Consider the following 22,522-nt stretch of genomic DNA (forward strand, 5'->3'; position numbering starts at 1 on the left):
CCCAGGTGAGTGAGACAGAAACTCCACATGAGCCTCTGCTGGCTGGCGGCGATGAAAAATTAGCCCGGGGCTCCGGTTCCCACGTGCACCAGAGAGGGCTAATTGAACAAACCAGTCTTGAGTAATGTGCTGTATACTAGTGTAATCCCAATGATGAATGGATTTTCAGCAGCGAGCCAAATTTTGTGCCAATTTCAAAGTATCGTTCTTTTTCTAACCCCAGAAGCGTAATAAGGGTGAATAATTAGCGAAACGATATCCATTTCCTACAATCCCACATGTATTCATTTTGCAGTATGTTTTTTTATTTCTTATATGAATTAAATTAATTAACATAAACACTGCACTTGTATACTTATATTAAATAAAAACTTAAAACACTGATAAGAAAATTTAGTAACATCTAGGGCTGTCAAAGTTAACGCAATAATAACGTGTTAACGCAAATTCGTTTTAATGCCACTAATTTCTTCAACGCATTAACACAACTTGCAATTTTTAGGTTGTAGTGAACATACTGGCATCATATGAAACTACAAAACCTAAGATATCCATCGGTAACAACCATGTCAAACTAGCTTGTCACAAAGGAGGTTAAATGTGAGGGTTTCTGGACAATATTTGTCATTGTTTGATGTTGTTAATTGATTTCCAATGATAAATATATACATACATTTGCATAAAGCAGCATATTTGTCCACTCCCATGTTGATAAGAGTGTTAAATACTTGACAAATCTCCCTACATGTGGTCATAATATAATAGCATCCGGTCAATTTCTGAACATATTACATGACCTGGGCTATAACTTCTATTGTCATGCTGCCAGGTGTGGCATGCTGTACTGTAAATAGGTCAAGAGGGGGGGATCTCCCTATGTGAGGCCGTCAGAGTCTTCATCATCAGCTGAGTCACCGCCACCCTCCTTCACCCACTGGCAGATAAACGAGGCCTTTTGCAGCCTGGCCTGTGTGTGTGTGTGTGTGTGTGTGTGTGTGTGTGTGTGTGTGTGTGTGTTGGGGGGAACAGCTGTCCATGGGGCAGGGCAACAGCTGAGGACGAGGGGGGCATACGTAGAGACAGCTGTCGCCACTCCATTACCGCACATGACACAACTGCCCGTTAAAACAACACACTGGGCTTTCCCTCGCTGGCTCCCCTCGCTCACTTTCCATTACTCTCTCACCTCTGTCAACACGTCTGACATCATCCATATTCTTCTGATACGCGTCTCTTTTTACCGTAAAGACCCAGTATGTTATAAACAGGAACCTTGTTTGGAAGCCGAGTGGGCTACGCACTGTTTCTTTAACTACTTTCCTGTTTTTGTTCTCTTGCATTTGTTGCACAATATAAATCAAATTCAGAGGGAGGCTTGCCTGTCCGTCCTCAAAAATCAAAACCAAAAATGCTAAGCACTTGTGTGGAAAAACAGGATTGCGTAACAATAAATCTACTCCCAAAAATTGTGTCTTATTACAAAGTAGGGCGAGAGTTACTATCATGAGCCATAAAAACTTGGATAACAGCTCTACAAAAATATATATATTTATATATGAAAAGCTTTTCAAAAAGGCAATTCAAGACCCACTTCAAAGATTTTCATTACAAGATTTTCAAATCCTTAAGCACCCTGAAAGCCACAACCCTTTTTCATTTACACTGTCACTCCAGGGCTTGTCATTAAAACTTCATTTCATCACTTAAAAACAAAGTCCCATCTAAAACTTAAATGTTATTCCAAAAAAATACTTGTCAGCTAGATCTAAATTTATGACCGTGAACAAAGACCCCCCTGAAGCGCTGAGAGCCAAAACTGGTCTGTGATGTCAGCGGGAGTCTATGTGTAGCAACTCTCGCTCTCTCTCTCTCGGCCATGAAAATAAAGCTCATGTTGTGGACACTGACTGGACCAGCGAGTCAGCTACTGGTTTAAGGTGCAGGTGTAACTTGATTTCATGCTTTTAGTACAACTCACATCACTTTGTGAGGCCAGGGACTGCAGATGGAAAGCAGCTAGTAGCTAAATCTGGTACAAAGCATTTCTTCTCTTTGCTTGAGATTAATGTTTGTTGTACATACAACAAAAATACATTTAATAAAATTAAAAAGTGATGGTTTTTTTTGTACGATTTCTAATACATGCCAGACTAAACTAAGCTTTCTTTTACAATGGATTAATGTAATACCTGCCCTGGCATAGATAGGGCTCCTTCACAACTAAAAGGGGTATTAAATGAAGTTTTAGGGAAAACTTCCCACTTCACTCTGCTTAGGCTTTAATTAATCCAACTAATGCACTACATAGTAAAAGCAATTAAATTAATAGAAAGAAATGAAAGCCTCTTAATTAGTTTGGCTACTCCAGGTCGACAGTAATTCTGTCTGTCACTGAAACTTATAAAGTAGTCTCAGAGAAGTACATGTTCTGTTCTGCTGTTAATATTGGGTGTGGGTGCATACAGTAGGAAGGAGGTGTGCATGAGATTAAAAGCCAACACCGGTGCTCTACCTGGCCGTCCAGACGGGGTGCCGGCAGCAGTCACCACGGTACCCGCTGAGGCAGCGCCTGCTGTGGCCGTCAGAGGTGAAGGAGAACCCACAGGTGTCGATGGGTTGGATGGATAACTACTGCTAGTGTGGTCAGGTGAGTAAATCTGTGGGAGGAAGAGAGGAAAGTAGCATTTATCATTAGTGCATCAGCAGCAGCCTGAAATATAAAAACATAAATATATCGCTGGTCGCTGTTTCTTCGTATCTTTAACAGCTGTTACCTTCTGCAAGTCAAAAATGTATCATCAATTATGGAGATTTTACTGCCAGGGATGTCATAAAAATGCTAAGTGCATACATATGAGCCGTTAACAGTCATCTGCGCTCAGAGCACGGCCTTAACAAAATGAACCATAAACGATATTCACGTGGATGTCTTTCGCCTGTCTTGCTTCTGTATCAAGAAGATCAACACCACGAGACAAATACTAATTCAAAGCTAGGGTCGGTAATGTTGACAAACTAGAAAGAGTATACTAGATTTGAAAAATTATCCAACCAAAAGACCCAGCCCAGTGTTGCCAACTCTTTTCCAATGAAAGTAGCAGCACTAGCTCCAAAAGTCCCTAAATCTAGAGGGAAAGTCGCCAAGTCGGCAACACCGACAGTCCGTCCCTTCAGGCCTCCCTCCAAAGCCACTCCCTGAAAATTATCATTATGAACGTAAACAACGAACATGGCTATTGTTAGTACTCACAGCTGTCGAGCTAGCAGCTTGTGGAAGACTCAGGTGACAAGCAACGAGTGCACGAGCAGAGTGCACGCAGACAGGCAGGTAGCCCACCCAATCATTTCAGACTTATTACAGTCCTGCGACAGCCACAGATACCGGATGTTTTTCTTTTTTTGTCAGAGCATTTGATGGTAACACTTCATTTACAGGTCCGTAAATTATTAGGTGATAAATAGCAACTAATGTATTTGATTTTCGAGACATTTTGAGGTAAATATTGGGGTAATTTGGCAGTAATGCCAAAGACATTTCAAATAGGTTACTTGCTAATTATCACCTAATTACCATGAAATTTGCAGACCTGTAAAATGAAGTGTTACCCATTTGATTTATTGATTGCTGTCGCTGATGTAATGAGAAGTTCAACAAATATAACAAACATTTTTTTGAAGAAGAAGATTACCAACCCTAGCTTTAAAGTGTCAAGTTATTGAAAAGGGTTTAAACATTAGTATTGTGCATGTAACACAAATTAATACTACACGGACACTTTACTTGGCAATGTTTAATCTCCCTTATCACTGCAATACAAAGAGAAATGTAGCTAAAATGGACATATTTTAATGATTAAGTAAATGTGCAAATAATAAAGTGTAACAGGTTGAATTTGGAGTCACACTGCTGCAGTTAACCGGTCGTGTTGAACTGGCTCCCGGTCAAATACAACAAGAGTAAAAAGTGAGAGTTTTCTGTTTTTGAAAGGAAATGACTCATATCCCAATAGTTAGTTATAAAACTTTTACAGGGAAAATGTTTGTTTTTCACTTGTATAGAAAGTTGGTTATTATTCCTCTGTGGCTTCAAACAGTGCAGACGCCCAACCAGGAAACCCCCTCAAGCCAACAACAGTAAATCTCAAAAGGCTGCATTTCAGCCTGCGCCAGATATCTTTAAATGCTGTTTATTGATGCATAGAGTTTAAAAACTCTATGAAGAGGACAACTAGTGCAAATACCTTGGTTTTCTGCCACAAGTTAAGTTTGAGTTCCTTTAGTTTTATTTCTACACTAACAGACCATTCACAGTGACTTCATTGTGTCGATGCATCCTCTGCCGGGAACAGCGAGGTCACTGAGTTTTAGGATGACATGTCAGTCACAAGGGAACGAGGAGATTACGTCTTCAGAACTTCCACAGGGATTTCATTTGTTTAAACAAATGCTGGATTAACAAACACATCCCTGATTTTTTTCTTCCCCTGTAATAAGAGGATATTGTGCCATAATGGGACATGTCTCAGAGAACGCGGGGTATTACTGCTGGATCCTGACTAATTAGCAGAGAAAAAAAACAGCAGATCCACAGAGATTTCTCCGCAAAGTTAAGATCAAATTGAGCTCTCAGGAAACCGCTTGACTTCTGCGGGGATGATAGAACGCACTCATTATTAATAATCTCCTTATTCAATCTTGATCTCTGGGCTTTAGTTTTTCAATCAACTTGGAGTATCAGGATGGAGGTTACGTCGAAGTGTAGAGGAGGAGGGATTGACTGTTGTCTAAAGGGATGAATTTATGCTTTCCTACCCTCTGGGAGCACAAATACATCTAAATATTTCTCAAAAGCAAGCTGTTTATAACCGTGACTTCTGACCCGACAATATATGACTTTCTATTCTTTTCACTCGCTGGCTACTAACGCTGCATTCAAAGTGAAACATGGCTCATTTTACTGGAATAAATGAAAGCTCCGCCTTGTCATCAGTCACGCTCCCGCAGGCGGCATGGGGCCAATAAGCACGGCCAATTTAAAAGGGCGAAGAACAAAAGCGCTACAAAGGGCGGCCCGTGGAGTTGAGCCACAGCGGTTATAAACTCCCCTGTGCCCCCTGCTCCATCCATCCAACCACCCCCACCCCCACCCCAGTCCAACCGGGTCCATTTCACTCCAGCTTTGTCATGCTAATAGAATTGAGTCTGCAAATATAAAGGACTTAATTTGTTATTACCATCCCTAAACTCTCATATTTTGTCTTTACACTAGTGAGAAATGTTCCTCCTGAACGTCCAGCTTGTGCTAAGACGTGTGAAATTAAAATTGAGCTAAATCCAGTACCAATGTCAAAGCTCACATCATGTCTACCCAACATGTTTGACAGAATTTAAGGAGATTTGGGTGAAATTGAAAGGTTTAGACTATTCTACTTAAAACTGTTCATTTTGTACTCAAGTTCTTAAAATGTGAAAATACTTTTTATTTGTCAAGTGCATCCCTAATTGAATACACACAGGAATATACAAAAATACGCTTTACCGTGTGGTTATTTCATATAGACTATCTATTCACTGAATTACCAGACGTATATTATTATCGAGATATGAAAGGACCTAAATCGTGATAGAAGATTTTGGCCGAATCACCCCGTCCTACAATGGAGCTGGGCTCCGTTATACAGAATAGAGACTGAATCTAACTAAAACAGTCTATCCATCACCTGAGGTGTGTACAACTGTACACAAGACATATTTCCTTCCATTATGTGAGCTACAGCAAATTAAACACGTAGTGTGATACATGACAGGATGTCGCAGATATGCCGGGCTGCTTTTCCAAAGTGAAGTATAATCCACTGGCTTTAGGAGTATTTTCAATGTACAATTCCCTTTTCTTGAATGCTCTTAGTTTAAGCCCACAATTATCCAGGCTTAGGCCAAAAAACAACTACAAACATGTCCTCTGGGCTTTTTTTTTTTAATCAGCAGTCAGTATAGCACTTAATTCCCTGCATGATTACTGACGTCACCTTCTTTAGAGACAGAAACGGACAATTGTTTTTGTATATTTTGCAGAGAAATCAAAAATGATTTGAGAGTATGGGTACATAGGAGTCAGACATGAGCGTCACACCCTGAGAGGATGTCAGATTCCAGGGGATATGCAGACACTTCTGTGTGGTTGACAGCAAATGCTTAAGCCAGATGGAGTGTGTTTACATGCATACGGGTATCCTGGTTATGATCAGGTATTTTGGAGTATGCTGTTTATGTGTTGCGAATGCAAACCCCATATCCTGGTTTCAGAAACCTGAATTGCGTTCATCTTTTTGCCCAGAATAAACTAAGAAAAACCCTTTATCTGTGAGTGACAGTGATTTGTTTCTTCCGTTATTACTAATACCGGGCACCCGATACTGGTCAAGATTTAAAGCCGTGCTCGCCGCTACTTTCTACTTTTATGCACACATATGACACTTTATTCAGGTTTCTGAAAATGGTGACTGAGATGGTGAGAAATCAAAAAACATCTGCACACAGATTAGAAACTTGGATACTGTTTGAATCATGTACACAGGGATATGATTGACCAGGTTTCTCCTGTTCAATGTAAACATCATATCCTGAACCAGGATAAGACCCAAAACCAGGATACTAGTGCGCATTAGAATCCCACTCATTGACACTATAAATGAATGGTAAAATAAACCCTGAAGGTCAAGTTCAATGTGGGGTTGTAACTCACCGAGGCTAAAGCTTTGCCCAGAGCATCTCCAGTCTGTGAGCTTCCAGTGGCGTTCCCTCGATTTGCAGCAGCTAAGAAAACACAGAGGGAGGCTTTGTAAGAACAAACTCAGACAAATGACGAGTGGTCACGGTATACAAAGCAGCTGTCTGACTGCCTGACTCACTACTTTTACAGAACGGGTGTACAGCGATGATGATTACGTCGGGTGGCCACTAAATTAGTCATTCTGAGCAGGTAGCTGAACTGTTAACACGAGAACGTACCCATGACCCCATCGGATGTGTTGACGGACGGGGTGTGCGCTGCGCTGACGAATGGCGAAGTGCTGGTGTTGCTTCGGTGGAAGCTGGACATGGGAGGAAGACTGGCATTGATGTCTGGAGAGACTGAGTGTGCCGGGTAATTCTGGAAGATACAAAAAAAAAAACAGAAATGCTTATTGTCAGTCACAAATGTGTGTATGTGTGTGTGAGAAAGATATTTATTCTCTGAAATTCTCCTTGACGTCTCCCAGGCTGCGATGAAGCAAAAGTTACAGGGGGGAGGGACGGAGATAAAGAGAGGGCAGGCAGCATCTGCAGGCTCCCTGTGATGCCCAGCCAGCTGAGGCAGCCAGGCGGAGATCAAACACTGACAAAAAGGGTCAGCGGTGTCTTCACTGATAATAACCAGACAACAACTTAACACGCACACGCCCACTCTGACTGTGAGCGAGCGGAGGGCTGAAAAATAATTTACATGCTGAACACATTAGATCTCTTACGCAAGTGTTACGCAAAATAAAGTTACCAACAATCATTGATTTATCACCAGCTGAGAGGCGCTGCTTACCAAACGCTCGTGTGAGTGCAGGGTGCTGTAGTTTCCTGACTGCTGCATGTGAGATGAAGATCCGGCGAGCATTCCCCCGTAGCCGGGCTGACTGATCCCATTGGACGAGTTCCAAGGGTCAGGCGAACTGTGGGTACCATCTAAAAGATAATAAATTAAATCCGTTCAGAATATTATTGTATACAACATGCCCTTTAGTTTTGACACAGTGCCAGACGGTGGCTAACCTCCAACCCTACACTTAAAACTTTGGTTCATTTTGTTCTTGGAACTGAAACAAGATCCTCACCCTGAACACAGCTGAGATAACATAAAGATAAAAACCAACAAAGAAGTCTGCTCTTCTGTCAGTCACACTGAAATAGATACTGAACACTGAACACTTAACATTACTAAATCATATTGAGTCACAAATCTGATGACTTAAGACTGACAAAATAAATAAAAAATGACTTGCAACTCGACTTGGACTTTAACACCAATGACTCGTGACCTCACTTGTACTTGAGCCTTTTGACTTCAAAATATTCGAAGCCCAAAGATTAAAAATGTTATTTAGAAAGTGTGCCACAAATCAATTAATTTCCCTTCATTTACTGAATCGACTAACGTTTACACTATTCACTCCCAGCAAGTCAACACTTAAGTATGCAAAACATGCGGGCCGAAAATTACAGACGGAGACGCAAATGGCATCACATTCGGTGAAGAGCAAATATGATTTGTTCAGGACTCCAAACTCAAAGTTTAGGACTTGTGACTTGGTCCCACCTCTGCTAAATACTAAACAGAATCTGTCTGGCAACATCAAAATATCTGTATTGAAAGTAGTTTGGTGTAATATTCTAGCCTTTTGTATGTCATTGTGATAACTGCCACAAATGATTAAATGATGATAAATTAACAAATGATGTTCTTAGAAACAAAAACAACATATTTCTTATGTTCTCATTTTCTTATTTTTAATTTTAGTACTTAATTACATTTCTTTACATATATTATATTTATATTGTAGCATTATGTACATAATTTATTTATATTTTCTTACATTTTTTATGTTAATAAAAGAGCAACTGTAACGCCCCAATTTCGTCCCGGGGATAACTAAAGTATTTCTGATTCTGATTACAGTATTGTCATATATCGCATTATATTGAATCGTAACGCCTGTATCATGATACGTATCATATCGCCAAATTTTTGCCTATGCACAGCCCTAGTTAATAACACACAGACTTTTCTGACTGTAGACAAAAACAGAAAACATAAGAATATAAGAATATAATTTTGAAACCTGTGGAGGGAGAATCGAATACTGAAGTTTTTATAGTATCTAATACTCCAATAATCCAACACTGCAGAGTAAACACTTGCTTTTGAACTTACCAAAGAAAGTGCTTGCAAACATACTGCTGGAGGGTTTAGGAGAAGAGTAGGAAGGTGAATCTCTGTTGAAGTCTTCTGAGTTTGGAGATGGTGCATACACCTGCCATGAGAACAGAAACGTCATTAGTAAGATAGCCTACGGCACACCGCACAGTAACACCATACTGTAACACATGTTATCAAGTATGATGATGCCGAAACCTGTAAAAACTGTCAGCTTTTGAATCTTAATTCCTGTGAAGCAGCGCATTTACGATTTAAAGTATGTGATCTGACACGCGTGAGTGAAAACACATGTACTGCAGATATTATGGCCCTAAAACCACAAACACACTTTAATGACTAGCAAGCAATCAAGCTTGTGAGGGGAGGAGAGGATTATCAGGGGTATTTGCATTTCAGATCAACGCAACCTCTAATGGAAGTATAATGATACCCGCTTACATGCATAGACTAAATGCCTGGCAAATTACAGCATTCCCAGAGAGGCAAAAATCAAATGAGTGTTACAAAAAAAACAGCCTGCTTTGCTTTCTTTCTATTTGTACCTGCAAGCTGGTGGCGGTACAGTGAAAGGAGAGGCACAATGGGCATGCTGTTGTACAGCTGTGCGTGTGTGCCAAGCAAGGCGGGAGGATCAAAGAGACTGGAGGCCAAACACCAGTGATGTGGTCTCTGACTTCATCCACTCCAGATGGAGAGACGGAGCACGAGGGAGAGAAGGTTTGAACAGACAGGACTGGATGACCCCAACACGGTGCAACACTAATCAGAGCCAGACCTGCCAGCTCCGATCCACCTGCACATACCCAGCCCGGGTCCCAAACACGGCAAGATGAATCCCTGTTTTTAATGGCCTCACATCAGATGTTGGCATCACGACAGCTCGCTGCTCTGAGGTTTCTAGCGCCTGCGGATGTCATGACGGCCGCAAAGGTTGTTTACTTGCTAAAGTTGTTTTATGACGAAGCGCTGACGGAAAATATGCCACACAACCAAAGTATATAAATCCGATCACTCGCTCGCACACACAGCACACATGTGAACATAATATCAACACAGAGTGCAGCTTTGCTGAGTGAGCTGGTTGTCTGGGTGTGTAATTAAAGTGCTCTGGGAGGGGTGGCGCTCTCATGGGTCTTCTGGTTTACACATGTGCCCGGGGTTGATAGTAGTTCCATAGAGATCTCAGGTTAGCCTCACTCAGGAGCCCGGGCTTTTGTCTTTTGCCTCCGTCAGACGCTCAATGGGCAGCATATGGCAGCGGATAATGCTAATTGTCCTTTCTACCCTGGGCTAACCAGTCAAAGCATTAATAAACCATCCCCAAACACTGGGCGCCCCATTCCGCCGGCCTATAGACGAGAGGGCCCACCTGGGTTTCCTTTTACAAGGCCATTAATTAAAGGCCGTCACTCACACGCATCAGCACACCAACACAGACCTACACCAGTTGTTTGAGCATCAGCGGGTTTTTATTATTAAAAAATAAAGTCCCCTTCTGTAGCCTCTCTTTCAGCAGTGTTCACATATCCTAAACCGAGGCTCACTAGAATAAAAAGTATCCTTGTATTACACAACACCAACTGTACAAATCAATCAGTCAACACCAAAGGTGCATTTTAAATTAACTTCTATTTATGCATCAACACTCCAACAGGGGACAAAATAAGATATTGCAGAAAAATGAATGAAAATAAATGAGACAATCCTTAACGACAATAATAATCTTTTCCCCTCAGTAATGACCCGGCGGCTAGGGCTGCAAATAAAGATTATTTTCATTGTCGATTAATCTGTTGATTATTTCCTCGATTAAATTGATTAGTTGTTTGGTCTATAAAATGTCAGAAAATGGTGAAAAAGGTTGATCAGTGTTTCCCAAAGCCCAAGATGACGTCCTCAAATGTCTTGTTTTATCCACAACTCAAAGATATTCAGTTTACTGTCATAGAGGAGTAAAGAAACCAGAAAATATTCATATTTAAGAAACTGGAATCAAAGAATTTTAACTTTATTTTCTTAAAAAATTACTCAAACAGATTAATCAATTATCAAAATAGTTGGCCATTAATTTAAGAGTTGACAACTAATTGATTAATGATTGCAACTCTACTTGCAGCTATTTATAACTATACTATAAATAACAGTAAGGCAAACAATGAGGTCATAATTTTATGTCCTGATAAGTAAATGACGGTAGAAACAGTTTGAGCTGTTTCAGATTAAAGATACTGTATTGAGTTATTGGTTCAGTTCTTTCAACAGGACTCAGCTGAGAGCTCAATGTATCCTGCACACCTTCCCCTCCATGTCTCCAAGCCTACCGGCCTCTGAAGTTCATGCCACACCGATCAAAATATCAAGTGTTTAAACACAAGCTGTCAACCTGCACTACAGATGTAACGTAATAATAACAGGAAAGGAAGGGAACATAAATAAAACTAAGGAAAAATCCGACTAATGGCCAAGAAGCTCAAAGAGAAGAGTTCAAACGTCCTGTTTTTGTGCTGCATGTCATTATTTGGAATCAGACCATATCTCTGGGGCATTTTGTTTCAAGTCCAAATCTAACTGCATTTACAAGGCTTTAGTATGCACGACAGACACAATGCCTCTTCAAACAACTGCTCCGCTCAGCCTGCTTGGAGGGGCGTTGCTCAACATTTGAGCGCGATACTTGCCAATGTTCCCTGGAAAATACAGGGCTCAGTATTTTCATGCATTAAACTGTGAACCAAAGTCTCGAAAAAGACCAACACTCACTGGTGGGATGTTTTGATCCATGAAGTTAGTTTGACATCAGGAATTTGTTGAGCAAGATGCAGATGTTGCAAATGCTACAGTATGAACTTGACAGGAACATCGTACACTTATTTGGTTGAGTTTGAAAAAACTTCAACATCTTATTGTCCTAAAATTATATTAGTAAGGAAAAGCATTATATTACAAAACCACATAGAGTTCTTGAAATTACTATTATTTAAAATCTCAAAAGGCAGTTAAATTTACTTTAATGGAACTAAAATACATACAAGTAAATGCTCTCACATGTAAACAAATTAATACTCATAGTATAGTATATAGTAGAGTTATAGAGAAAAGCACAGGTGGACAGCTCACTGTGTAATACCCATATCCTGTACAATATCAACATTTCATATTTCATGTGCTAAAATGTCTGTGTAGTAATATATTTGTATATATTTTATATTTGTTTTATATTTTGCTCTTTTACTGTTTGCCTATTATTATATCTTTATTGTTTACTTACTATTTATTACATATATATATTTTTTTTAACCGATGCTTCTTGTTTGTTTGCACTATCCCCTTTGCTGCTGTAACACTGCAAATGTCCCCGCTGTGGGACGAATAAAGGATTATCTTATCTTATCTCTTATAGAACATAAATATAATAGACTAATATTTTATATAACAAATATAAAGATCTATAATATATCTCACTAACCAAAGTCAAAGCATGTAAATATGCATTTGGATGCACAACTGTAGTTGTCAAACAAGTAATTGAAGCTCTAGCCTGTTTGGTTTTCTTCTTCTTCTTCAGCAAAGCAGTATAATATTTTATCCAAGTGCAGCAGAGCAGCCTGCTGGGAGTCAGGATCTCTAAAAATAGAGCAACCACGTTGCAGAATAACACCTTCCAGCCGTTATTACCACAAAAATTTGGTTTGGGCATCAAGACAACCTCTTTAACCAACTCACAACATGTGTGACGTGTGTATACAGTATATGATGGGCCAACACACACACACACACACACACACACACACACACACACACACACACACACACACACACACCACCACACTAACCCCACTCTGACTTTGTGTTGCACATGCACATAAGCATGCATGCTTCAGTGCATGTGCAACACATGTACGCATTAGCTTCTGCCGATGAGCGCTAACCTCCACAGAGCATGGTAGAACCTGTTGCACTGCAAAACAACAACAGGCACCTTAAAGAACACATGTTTTTTATTTCAGATCTAATTTTATGACATTCCACATGTGGAAGTTTTCTGTTTAGCAAAATAAGGGGAAAAAATGCTCTCACAATCACTGCAGGGCTCTCATTTCATTTTTTTTCTTTTTCACTAATGGGCAACGGAAGAAAGATCAGTGAGCTGCTCCATCTGTATTGGTTCAGTGCCACCAGCTCACAAGCCAATGGCCCACTGCGAATTCTCCCAGTGCTCCAGATGGTGAGTCTGCTATGCAACTCTGCATTACAACAAATTAATGTGGATCAAGTTGATGCAAAGAATGAGCGACGCCTTTCTTTTGTCCCCCTTGTGAGGAAAACATTAAAGAAAAGAGTTATTTAACAAGTGCTTTTGATCATAAAGTTTGTCCGTTCTGTCCACATGCTCTCAATTTTCTCCGCATCATCAACTACAACACAAGCCTGCTAATGCTTAATATGAGAAAGATCAAAGTCGTCTTTTGTGCAGCGGGAACAAAGAGGAAATGCTGTAACAGGTTAAAAGGAAAAGTTGAAACGATCCTCTTTGCTTTTTCCTTCATGTGCCCTTTATGGAATAGCAAAAATAGCACGGGCAATGACAGGTGGAAATCTGCCTGTGTAATTTGCTTATGACGGGATCATCACTTAAGGATTACTGAACTACAGAGCTCATTCAGCCTTTGTCAGGACTGTGTCCTTGAGCACATTCATAAGCACGCGCGATTAAAATGACCATAAAAACAGGAGGATTTATTTCAAAGCAACATCTTCGAACAACTTTCTGCATCACACCAACAGCCCATCTTTACATCAATAACTTCCTGACAACTCAGCTCCATCAAGTCCAAGTGCAGTAAACACACACACACACACACCCGCACACACTGATTCATAAAGTGCTCACACAGAAAATGCTTTTCAGAGTTACAAAAATCAAAGAGGTCATTACAGAGAAGTTCAGAAATCACATTAGGCTCCCTGTGGTGTCGAAAATGCCAATGTGATTAAAAACAGATGGAATAACAGCAACACTGGTGCTTAGAGCTCAATCTGCAAACAGGAAAGTCTAACCTCAACAGGCAGCCTCTTTCCCTTAATCATTCCCAGACTCCCACTTGTTATTATTTCAACAGTCTCGGAGCTGAAGCAACCAGCCAGCCAGAAAAAATAAATTCAAGGCTTCAAAAAACTTTTTCTGCCAAAATGTGTCATTTCTGTGTATGAGGAAAAAAGTTTTTAAAATGGCATAACTTTCACATATTATCTTGTCTGTTCACAGAAAGCAGCATACAAAGTGTGTTAAAATAAGATTAAAGCACAGTTAAGACACTTGACTTGTAATTAAATTGAACTGTCACACAGCTTTAACTGATGTAATGGAAAATCAGACAGAGGAGCCTCAGGCACATGCATTCACACACACATAAACACACACACACACACACACACAGACAGGAACGCAGTGCTTTTATGTTCAATAAAATAAATTAAAGACACAAGGACAAGCAGACTGAGACACACTTCTCTGTCTAACACACACACATTCCCAAAGAGCCTATACTCACCGATTTCCCATTGTAGTAATACATTAAAGAGTTACTGCCCATTCCTGGGACAGGGTAGGCGCAATACATTATAGCTTTGACAGCTGAGGAGATAACAGAAACACTACAGCAGCACGCTAGATTTCTCTCTGGACATACATCCAAGCCGTTCAAAAAGGGTCTAATAATTCTTCCAGTATACTGGCCTCCACACACACACAGGACCCACTCAGAGGAAACTTATGCAAAGCAGGATCGTGCCATTCCACACTGTGGGAAGGGGTGGCTGTCAGAAGGGAGTGGCTCATGTGGTACATCCCTCTCTTAAGCCTCTGAGTGCTGAGGCAGAGAGGAAAAGGACCAGGGGGAGGGGAGGCGATGGGGAGGAGGGTGTGGAAGAGATAAAGGGATGTGGGCGGGACAGAAAACAAATGTGTGAGCGGATTTAGAAAGAAGAAGAAGAGGGAAAAATTAATTCCAAGCATAAAAAATGTAGATTTTCTGCAGGGGAACCCCAACAAACTGGAACTAAAATAATGTCACTCTAAAAGCAGGATTTCATTAACATGAGTGCATAAATGAGTGTTATCTTCCACACATTTAAATCCAAGAGTGTCTAATGTTTTTTGTTTTTTGATGATGATTAAACCATGTCTACAAGCAGGGAGGTCAAAATATGACTTTTTGTAAGAGCGCGAGCATCTGGCAACACATTTTCCCCACACATGGCTCACACACACCCAGTCATTAGTGAGAGAAAGTGAAGGCTCAATAAAACAAATCCAGGTAATGAGAGAGAAAAGAAAGACGGACACTGTGTTTATGAAATATGACAGTTTTGGCGTACGCTGAGTGAGACCTTTAGCTGCCTGTAAACACAGAGTTGTAAAGAATGCAACAGCTGCAAAGGGGGGGGGCTGGCTCGTGACGTCTGAACATGAAAATAATGCCCCATTTCCTAAACCCTGGGGGCCTGAGACAGGGACCGGGGGGACAGAACATGGACAGCCATTTTACCATGGTTTACTGTCACTGCTATAGCCACACAGCTCCCCATTACCTTTATCATGTGGGAGGAGGGGAGAGCAAAGGAGAGGAGAAGAAAGGAGAGGAGGAGAGGATAGATATTCCAGTGAGAGGCCGGTCTGTACGGTCTGACTGGAGCCTTTCATGTCCGCCACTCGAAGCTTCCTGGACTAAACACAGGCCTGCAGACTCATTGAGAACATCACTGTTATAGAGAGATGAAAGCTTCCACTTCCCTAAGAAAACTAGACCTTTATTATGCTTTTTCCTTTTAGTGCTGTTATTATTTATCCCCCTCCTTTCTTCTCTAGGACTCTTTTAAACTCGTCCAAAACACTGGCTCTACATGCGGTTACTGCTTTATATCTGGCGCCGTTTCAAGTTGATGCTTTAAGGAAAATGGTCGTGATAGAAGTGTTTGAAGGGGTCTAAAACAAGTCCAGACACACAGCGCAGTGTTGTGAGGGAAACACATGAAAGCAGGAGGAGAGGAGAAGGGCATTCATTTGGGAAATGATGCACACATATCATAGCAGCGCTGGCTGACTCAGCCTGTTTCTTTTAATACTGACTCTGCAGGAGACACGGTGAGGATGTCTATGCATGTCAAGTATAGTGGAAAGGTTTTATTTAATTAAACTGAATGAATCAAGGATCATAACATGGGTCACAGACTCCAGAAAACTCATCAGTCTAGGAGTTTTCAGACTGTGAGGTGAGATTTGAAGTGGGGGGGAGACGTGAGGCAAAAAAAGTGCATGAGGTGAAAGGGACAGGGGCATGTCGGTGTTGTAAAAACAGCAGGAAGTTAGTTATTGTAGTTTGGCCTACTGATTTTACCAACACGGTCAGCAGCTGGAGCTGCAGCAGTGTCTGTGACACACAGCTCATAGAGGCAGTTTAAAGGTGCAGTGTGTAGGATTTGGCAACATCTAGTGGTGTGGTTGCCGATTGCAACCAACTGAGTATCCCTCCGCTCACTCCTCCCTCTCGTGCGGCAACGTGAGCCGCTGAGTGCAAAACTGTGGTAACGCCGTTCCCCTCGCTCAGAGACCATCCTTACCATAATAATACTACTTTAGGAGCAACAGAAGTCAGGCGGCGGCTGGCGGTACCACGGTTTTACACTCTGTGGCTCACGTTACCGCAGTTTCACAAGCATGTCGGAGAACTACGGTGGCCTTCAGGTAACATAAAAATGTGAAAGGCTCTCTCTGGAGGCAGTGTTTGGTTTGTCTGTTCTGGGCTACTGTAGAAACATGGCGGTGAAGAGGACCCGCTCCCTATGTAGATATGAAGGGCTCATTCAAAGCTAACGAAAACACAACAGTTCTTATTTTCAGGTGATTATACACTAATGAAAACATAGTTATGAATATTACACTCCATTTCTACTAACAGATCCTTTAAGGTACTTGAAAACCATCAGCGCCCGATTGCCACAATTTGCATCAAATTTTGCACTTCTCTCACCTTTCAGATTTATGACACAATCAACTCTGAACACACAGATATGTTGCACCTATTTTAGATTCAGGGTGACTTTTTGAGGATGTCATTATCCCTGATCACCCGTACGAATAAACATCCATAAATCCACTCAGAAATCATATAGGAAAAAAGACGCTCCTTATAATTTAACTCCAGAACTTCTGAGAATCATCATGTTTTTAAGTTTTCTTCAGTATCAAAGTAATTCAGTGATAGTTGTCTGTATATCCACAGTTGCATTGCAAACAGGAACTGCTAATAGCTTATTCGTAGACATAGTTGTCTCAATTTTTGTCTCAGGGACGGAGAAGAGGAAGGCTCAGCTCCACCCACCTGTTCACACCACCCTCTCTAAAGACACTCGAGTCATCACAAGGTGCTTTTCTTGGGATTTGTTTGGGTGTTAAAAAACACAGAGCAAATCCACAGGCTGAGGTCACCCCCATCTCACACGCTGGATTTAGAGATGATGTCATCAGACAGGGAGATTGTTTCCTGTAAGAAGCTCTGGTTCTAATTAGAGACGGCTGACTCGGAGAGGGGTGGTGGAGGGGGGGTACATGGGGCAACCAGACCCCCACCCTCCCAAACTGTATGATGAACGGCCTCATTTTCATCAAGTTACATTTAATACACATAGAATGCAATTTAATAGCTGTTTCACTGTGATACAGCCAACGTGTAGAAGTATGATGGGAAAGTGTAGGGACGATGTGGCCAAGAAATATTATTATTAAGTCACCTTTAATCCACCTATCTATTTTCAAGAAGCAGAAAATAGATACACGTTCCCTGACAAGTGGAAACTCTTCCTCATATAAGAAGCCACTGAAAGAGTCATTATGAACTTTAATGAATATGAAATTTAACTGAACTTTACTGACTACCTCCTACTTGAGATTATGAGACTGTCGACCACAGCTGTTAAACTCAACATCCTCTTTAAATCACACAGCTCTCATAAAGCAGACCCGGCACATTAGTTTGTCCCCCACAGAGTAAAGAAATAAAAGATATTCTGGGATGTCGGGCCTATGTTTGAACTGAATGTTTCAGACAGATTTACTTAATCAATCTAACCAATTTCCATGCACATCATTCGTTTGCATGATTTTATTGTAACCATTCAGTAGCAACTTGAATTCTTAAATATAAACAAGAAACACAAGTTTCCTATGTGTTTCATTTTTACAAATAACTCTTTCAGATGCGAAAACTGAACTTATGTTTTGTGGTTTTTGTGACATAAATAGTCATAGCTTGTTTTAAAAATTACACAATGGACAAGCTTTGGTACAAAACCTCCATGTTGTGGACAAGAATGTCATATAAATTACATTATGGTACCGATGGTGGTATCCATTAGGCAGCCATTCCTGCCCATTATAATTTTGCTTTGATGCATTTATGTTTTCAATCATGCTTCCAAGGCTGCAAGAACACTATACACATACTAATAATTGGGCACAGCCGCTTTCAAACAACGGCTATTTAAAGTGGCTCTAAAAGTAAATGAATGAAGCACATCCATTCCCCCAGGCTAGCAGACATAAAACTTCTTTGGACATCTGTCCTAAACCTTTTGTTGGTCAAAAACTGAAACCCCTGAGACCTGATAATATGTTTCAGCTCTCACTTTGTTTACATTCTCTCACAAACACATTTCTATTGTTTTCACATTGTAGAATAAATGTGACAATGAAAATCAGAAGTACATAAGAGGGATGCGATGAGAGAGATGGAGATTCAGTGGTGGGAAAGTGAAGATTTCTTTAACAGCTTCATTTCAGCTGATTTCAATTGATGAGAGAAGTGATTGTTCTGTTCTGGCAAAACCAGGACGGTCAGTCCTTTATTACGGAGCCAGAAATTACAAGACGGAGGAAAGCGATGACCAGGTTGATTCAAGAGAGGACCCAATGACAATATCACAGTTTTGAAATTAATATGATTAAGTCCAAGCTTGATGAATTTGCTTACCACGTACTATTTGAGACCAACTCTCTCATCTTCTTGGTCGCTGAAACTATTACACCTTCCTATCCAGCAGAAACATCACTTTCACAGCCTTTTACAAAACCGTAACTACCTCATTTAGAACGCCTTTCTGTTTTTTGGCGCCATGTAGTCTGTACCGACTGCAATGTAAACGCATTAGTGTAAGTATGCTACGCTCAGAGCTAGTGACGTAGAATAAAAAGGGAGAAAGACTGGTTATGGCGAGCGGGTGGGTAGGTGGATGCACTGTACCTGTGTTCGGGACCGGTGTTTTGTTTTGTAAGTATGTTTGTGACGTGTTTTCCGTACTTATGTTACCTTGTTTCTGTATGTATTTTACTTAGTTTACGTACTTATCTTAAGCCCAAACATGATGTTTTTTCCCTTAACTTAAATAAGTGTTTTTGTTGCCTCAACCGAACTGCCGACATTACCATAGTTTTGTTGTGTGGCGTATAAATGACACACAAAAAACGGCGTACAAATAGAAAGAGGCATACAAATGACACACAAAAAGCCTGAAATGTGTCCTAGGTTGATCTGCTGTATGTACTGTACTGTACTGTACTTAAAGCACAGTGGAACAAAAATGTAAATGTACACACACCTGGGTATTTTTTTAAAAATGTCGCAATTCATTTTTGCATTATAAGTAGTTCCATTTTTAAACATATCAGAGACACTAACACTGTTTTTATGAAACTATTTAGAAATGATCTGCATGCTCTAATAGTTCACTGGTGCTGATGAACTACTGTATATATTATATTTGAAATGAGGCACTGGGCAATAGCAAAACAAGTGACACAACTAACTGATGGTCGCCCACTATCACCATTACATCGGACTGGTGTGATCTATCCCTCGTACACACGCCACATTACACGCATAACCTTCCTGGAGTTAAGAACCTCGGGGACGACATGAACCTCTTGTGGATCAGTGGTGTACTCTCCAGGTCACAGCGGCCTGGCTTAGCTGGTTTCTAAATAACAAACACTCTACCGATTGTTGACAGGATGTGTTTTTGAGCCTGCCAGCGATCTGAAATCAAGGTTTGCATTAATGCTGTAAACTCACGCAAGCCCTACATGAATAATTTACAACAGGCCAGAATGTGAGTAATGACTTTAATCTGTGCATTATTTTCCTACTCTTTGTCCCTTTTAACTCCTTGTTCTCCCCGCAGATGAAAGGGGTCAGGCCTCTGGCTTGTTTGTCTGTTCCATTATCTGCAGCCTCTAATGTCAGTGGTAAATTTCAGGAACCCAAACAAAGATAAACACAAAGGCCAGGGTCCCAGAGGTGGCCGCGACTGTTCAGCATCATCCCTGTCAAACCAAGGGTGTCTATCTAATCAGCCATCTGATGAGGCCATCTCTGGGGAGCTCACTAACTGGGGTCCGGTCGAAGCCGAAGATACTGTCCCTTGCCAGTCGCTCAGGCTGAACACAGTAATAACAAGTAGAATATACATTATACAATTTGTAGTACACACTGAAGTCCCATTCAGTCATGTTTATACTGCAAAACCCAAACAGAACAGTATATTTTTGATAAATAACCCATTTATATAGATATATTTTAGGGCTCTCAAAGTTAACGCGATAATAACACTAGAGTGAAGATACTGGCATCATATGAAACTAGAAAACCTAAGATATCCATTGGTACCAACCATGTCATACTAACTTGTTGCAAAGGAGGTTAAATAACGCTTCAAACTTGTGCTAAATTTTGGCAAGGTAAAACTGGCATGGCCATTTTCAAAGAGGTCACATTTTTGACAAAATTGCGCACATCTAGAAAATATATTTTGGGAAAAATCTAATATTAAAATAATTCACATTAATCTGCAAGAAAACAGTTTACATTTGTGTAAAAAAAAATTGGATAAAATGATTTGTTGAAAAAATTTCCACATTAGGTGTAATTATTTACAAAACTAAATATATCTAAATGTAAAGGTCCTATTGATAACATTTTTATGTAGCCGACTATTTATAAAAAAAAAATACATCCACAGAGCCTTTAGAAAGGTACCGAATAAAAGTAAGGCTTTTCCTGAAAAAAATGATATTATGACTGCGAATTAATCATTTAAAAAATGTTGGCAGGTCAAAAATGTATGTTTTGTTTATTTCCGCGGGAAGATTTCTGACGTTTGTGTCTCACCACTCGCTGAGTATCACATGGTATCTATGTGTCGTCAGTTAGTGTGGAAAAAAACGGATAAATGGCTGAGATTAATGGTAAGTGTCTGGCAATGACTTGTTGTGAAGTAAATACAATGTAACGGAGGAGGGAGAATGCGACATCTAGTGGATGAACGTTATCAATAGCACCTTTTAGTCTCAAATTGATTCACAAAAAATGAGATTTTAATGACTAACCTTAGCCGGTTACAACGTGTGCAGCAACTATTGTGGTCATTTTTGGATCTTCATCCAACAAAAACATGTTAAACACTGACACAGAATGTAATTTCTTACATTATCAAACAAATCACTGATATAATAAAATCATAGTTGAGTTTGCAAGGCACTTGTGATGACATATAACCAGAGTAACTGTAATTGAATATAAAAACCTGTGAACAATCATTCTGCCGGCTCAACTAATGACAGAACAGAACAGAAAAGTTTGACCTCACTGAAGGCACAAAAGCTGTACGGCCTAATGTTTTCCTCTCCTGACCTGCCTTGCTTCATCATGCTTGTGTTTGGAAGCGGCTGCACTGTGAAATAATGACATGGGCTTGGGTACATGACTCTGCCTGGTGACTCATTAACAATTGGAAAAATCAGTGGACTTTCCAGGATGTAATGGAAAATGCTTGCATGTATTTTATTCTTTAACCCTCACAGTGTTGATGTTAAACACATTTGTTGTGCATGTGCAGCTTTACTCTGTTCTGCTGGGTGGCCCTAACATCTCATTTTGCCTGGAGACTAATAAAGGCCTGGGGTGATCCTGGCTGTTTACACAAGGCTTTACTGATGCATTTCATCTATCTTTCTCTGTCTATTCACCCAGCCCTGAAACTGTGTCCTGGCCTGCTGTGGTTCAAAGAAAAGAAACAAAAAGGAGCTGCTTCCTCAGCAGCAACGGGAACATTAGGTTACTGTTGTAGTACAATATTATGATCTCTTGTCTTTGAGCTGTTGAAGCCAGATGGATAGAGAGAGAGAGAGAGAGAGAGAGAAAATATATCTTTTGAATGTCATGCAGCAGACAGCACTGTGAGGAATATCTTTAAGATTCAGAGCCTAGAGCAGACTTCCTTTCTTACAGCTCACACAGTACAAATCTCTCAGAAACAAGGGTGTCTGAGTGATCTGTCAAAAGCAAATGTCAATCTATTTTGTCATCGACACTCAGGGTTCTCGCTTGCAAAAAGTCCCCGAAGGGAAGCAGAATCTCAGCCCGCCACTTTCTCTCTCTCATCCTGCAGCCATATCGTCACCAAAGCCAGGGAGGAAGTGTCACATCAAGCCGCTGTGCC

The 22,522-nt window shown here is 40.5% G+C and overlaps 1 protein-coding gene across 5 annotated transcripts in view; it reads right to left on the minus strand.

Annotated features, from left to right (window-relative positions):
- Positions 1–22,522, minus strand: part of tcf12 (transcription factor 12) — a 98,069-nt gene that overhangs the window by 16,035 nt on the left and 59,512 nt on the right. For all 5 annotated transcript variants that reach the window (XM_037755773.1, XM_037755749.1, XM_037755739.1 and 2 more), the window contains exons 9-13: positions 8,966–9,065; positions 7,580–7,719; positions 7,012–7,153; positions 6,746–6,816; positions 2,513–2,657 (exon numbers count right to left, since the gene is read on the minus strand). In XM_037755773.1, the coding sequence (XP_037611701.1) occupies positions 2,513–2,657; positions 6,746–6,816; positions 7,012–7,153; positions 7,580–7,719; positions 8,966–9,065 (598 nt within the window). The remainder of the gene's footprint in view (positions 1–2,512; positions 2,658–6,745; positions 6,817–7,011; positions 7,154–7,579; positions 7,720–8,965; positions 9,066–22,522) is intronic.

Source organism: Sebastes umbrosus, chromosome 2, assembly GCF_015220745.1.
Source record: "Sebastes umbrosus isolate fSebUmb1 chromosome 2, fSebUmb1.pri, whole genome shotgun sequence".
Classification (NCBI taxonomy): domain Eukaryota; kingdom Metazoa; phylum Chordata; class Actinopteri; order Perciformes; family Sebastidae; genus Sebastes; species Sebastes umbrosus.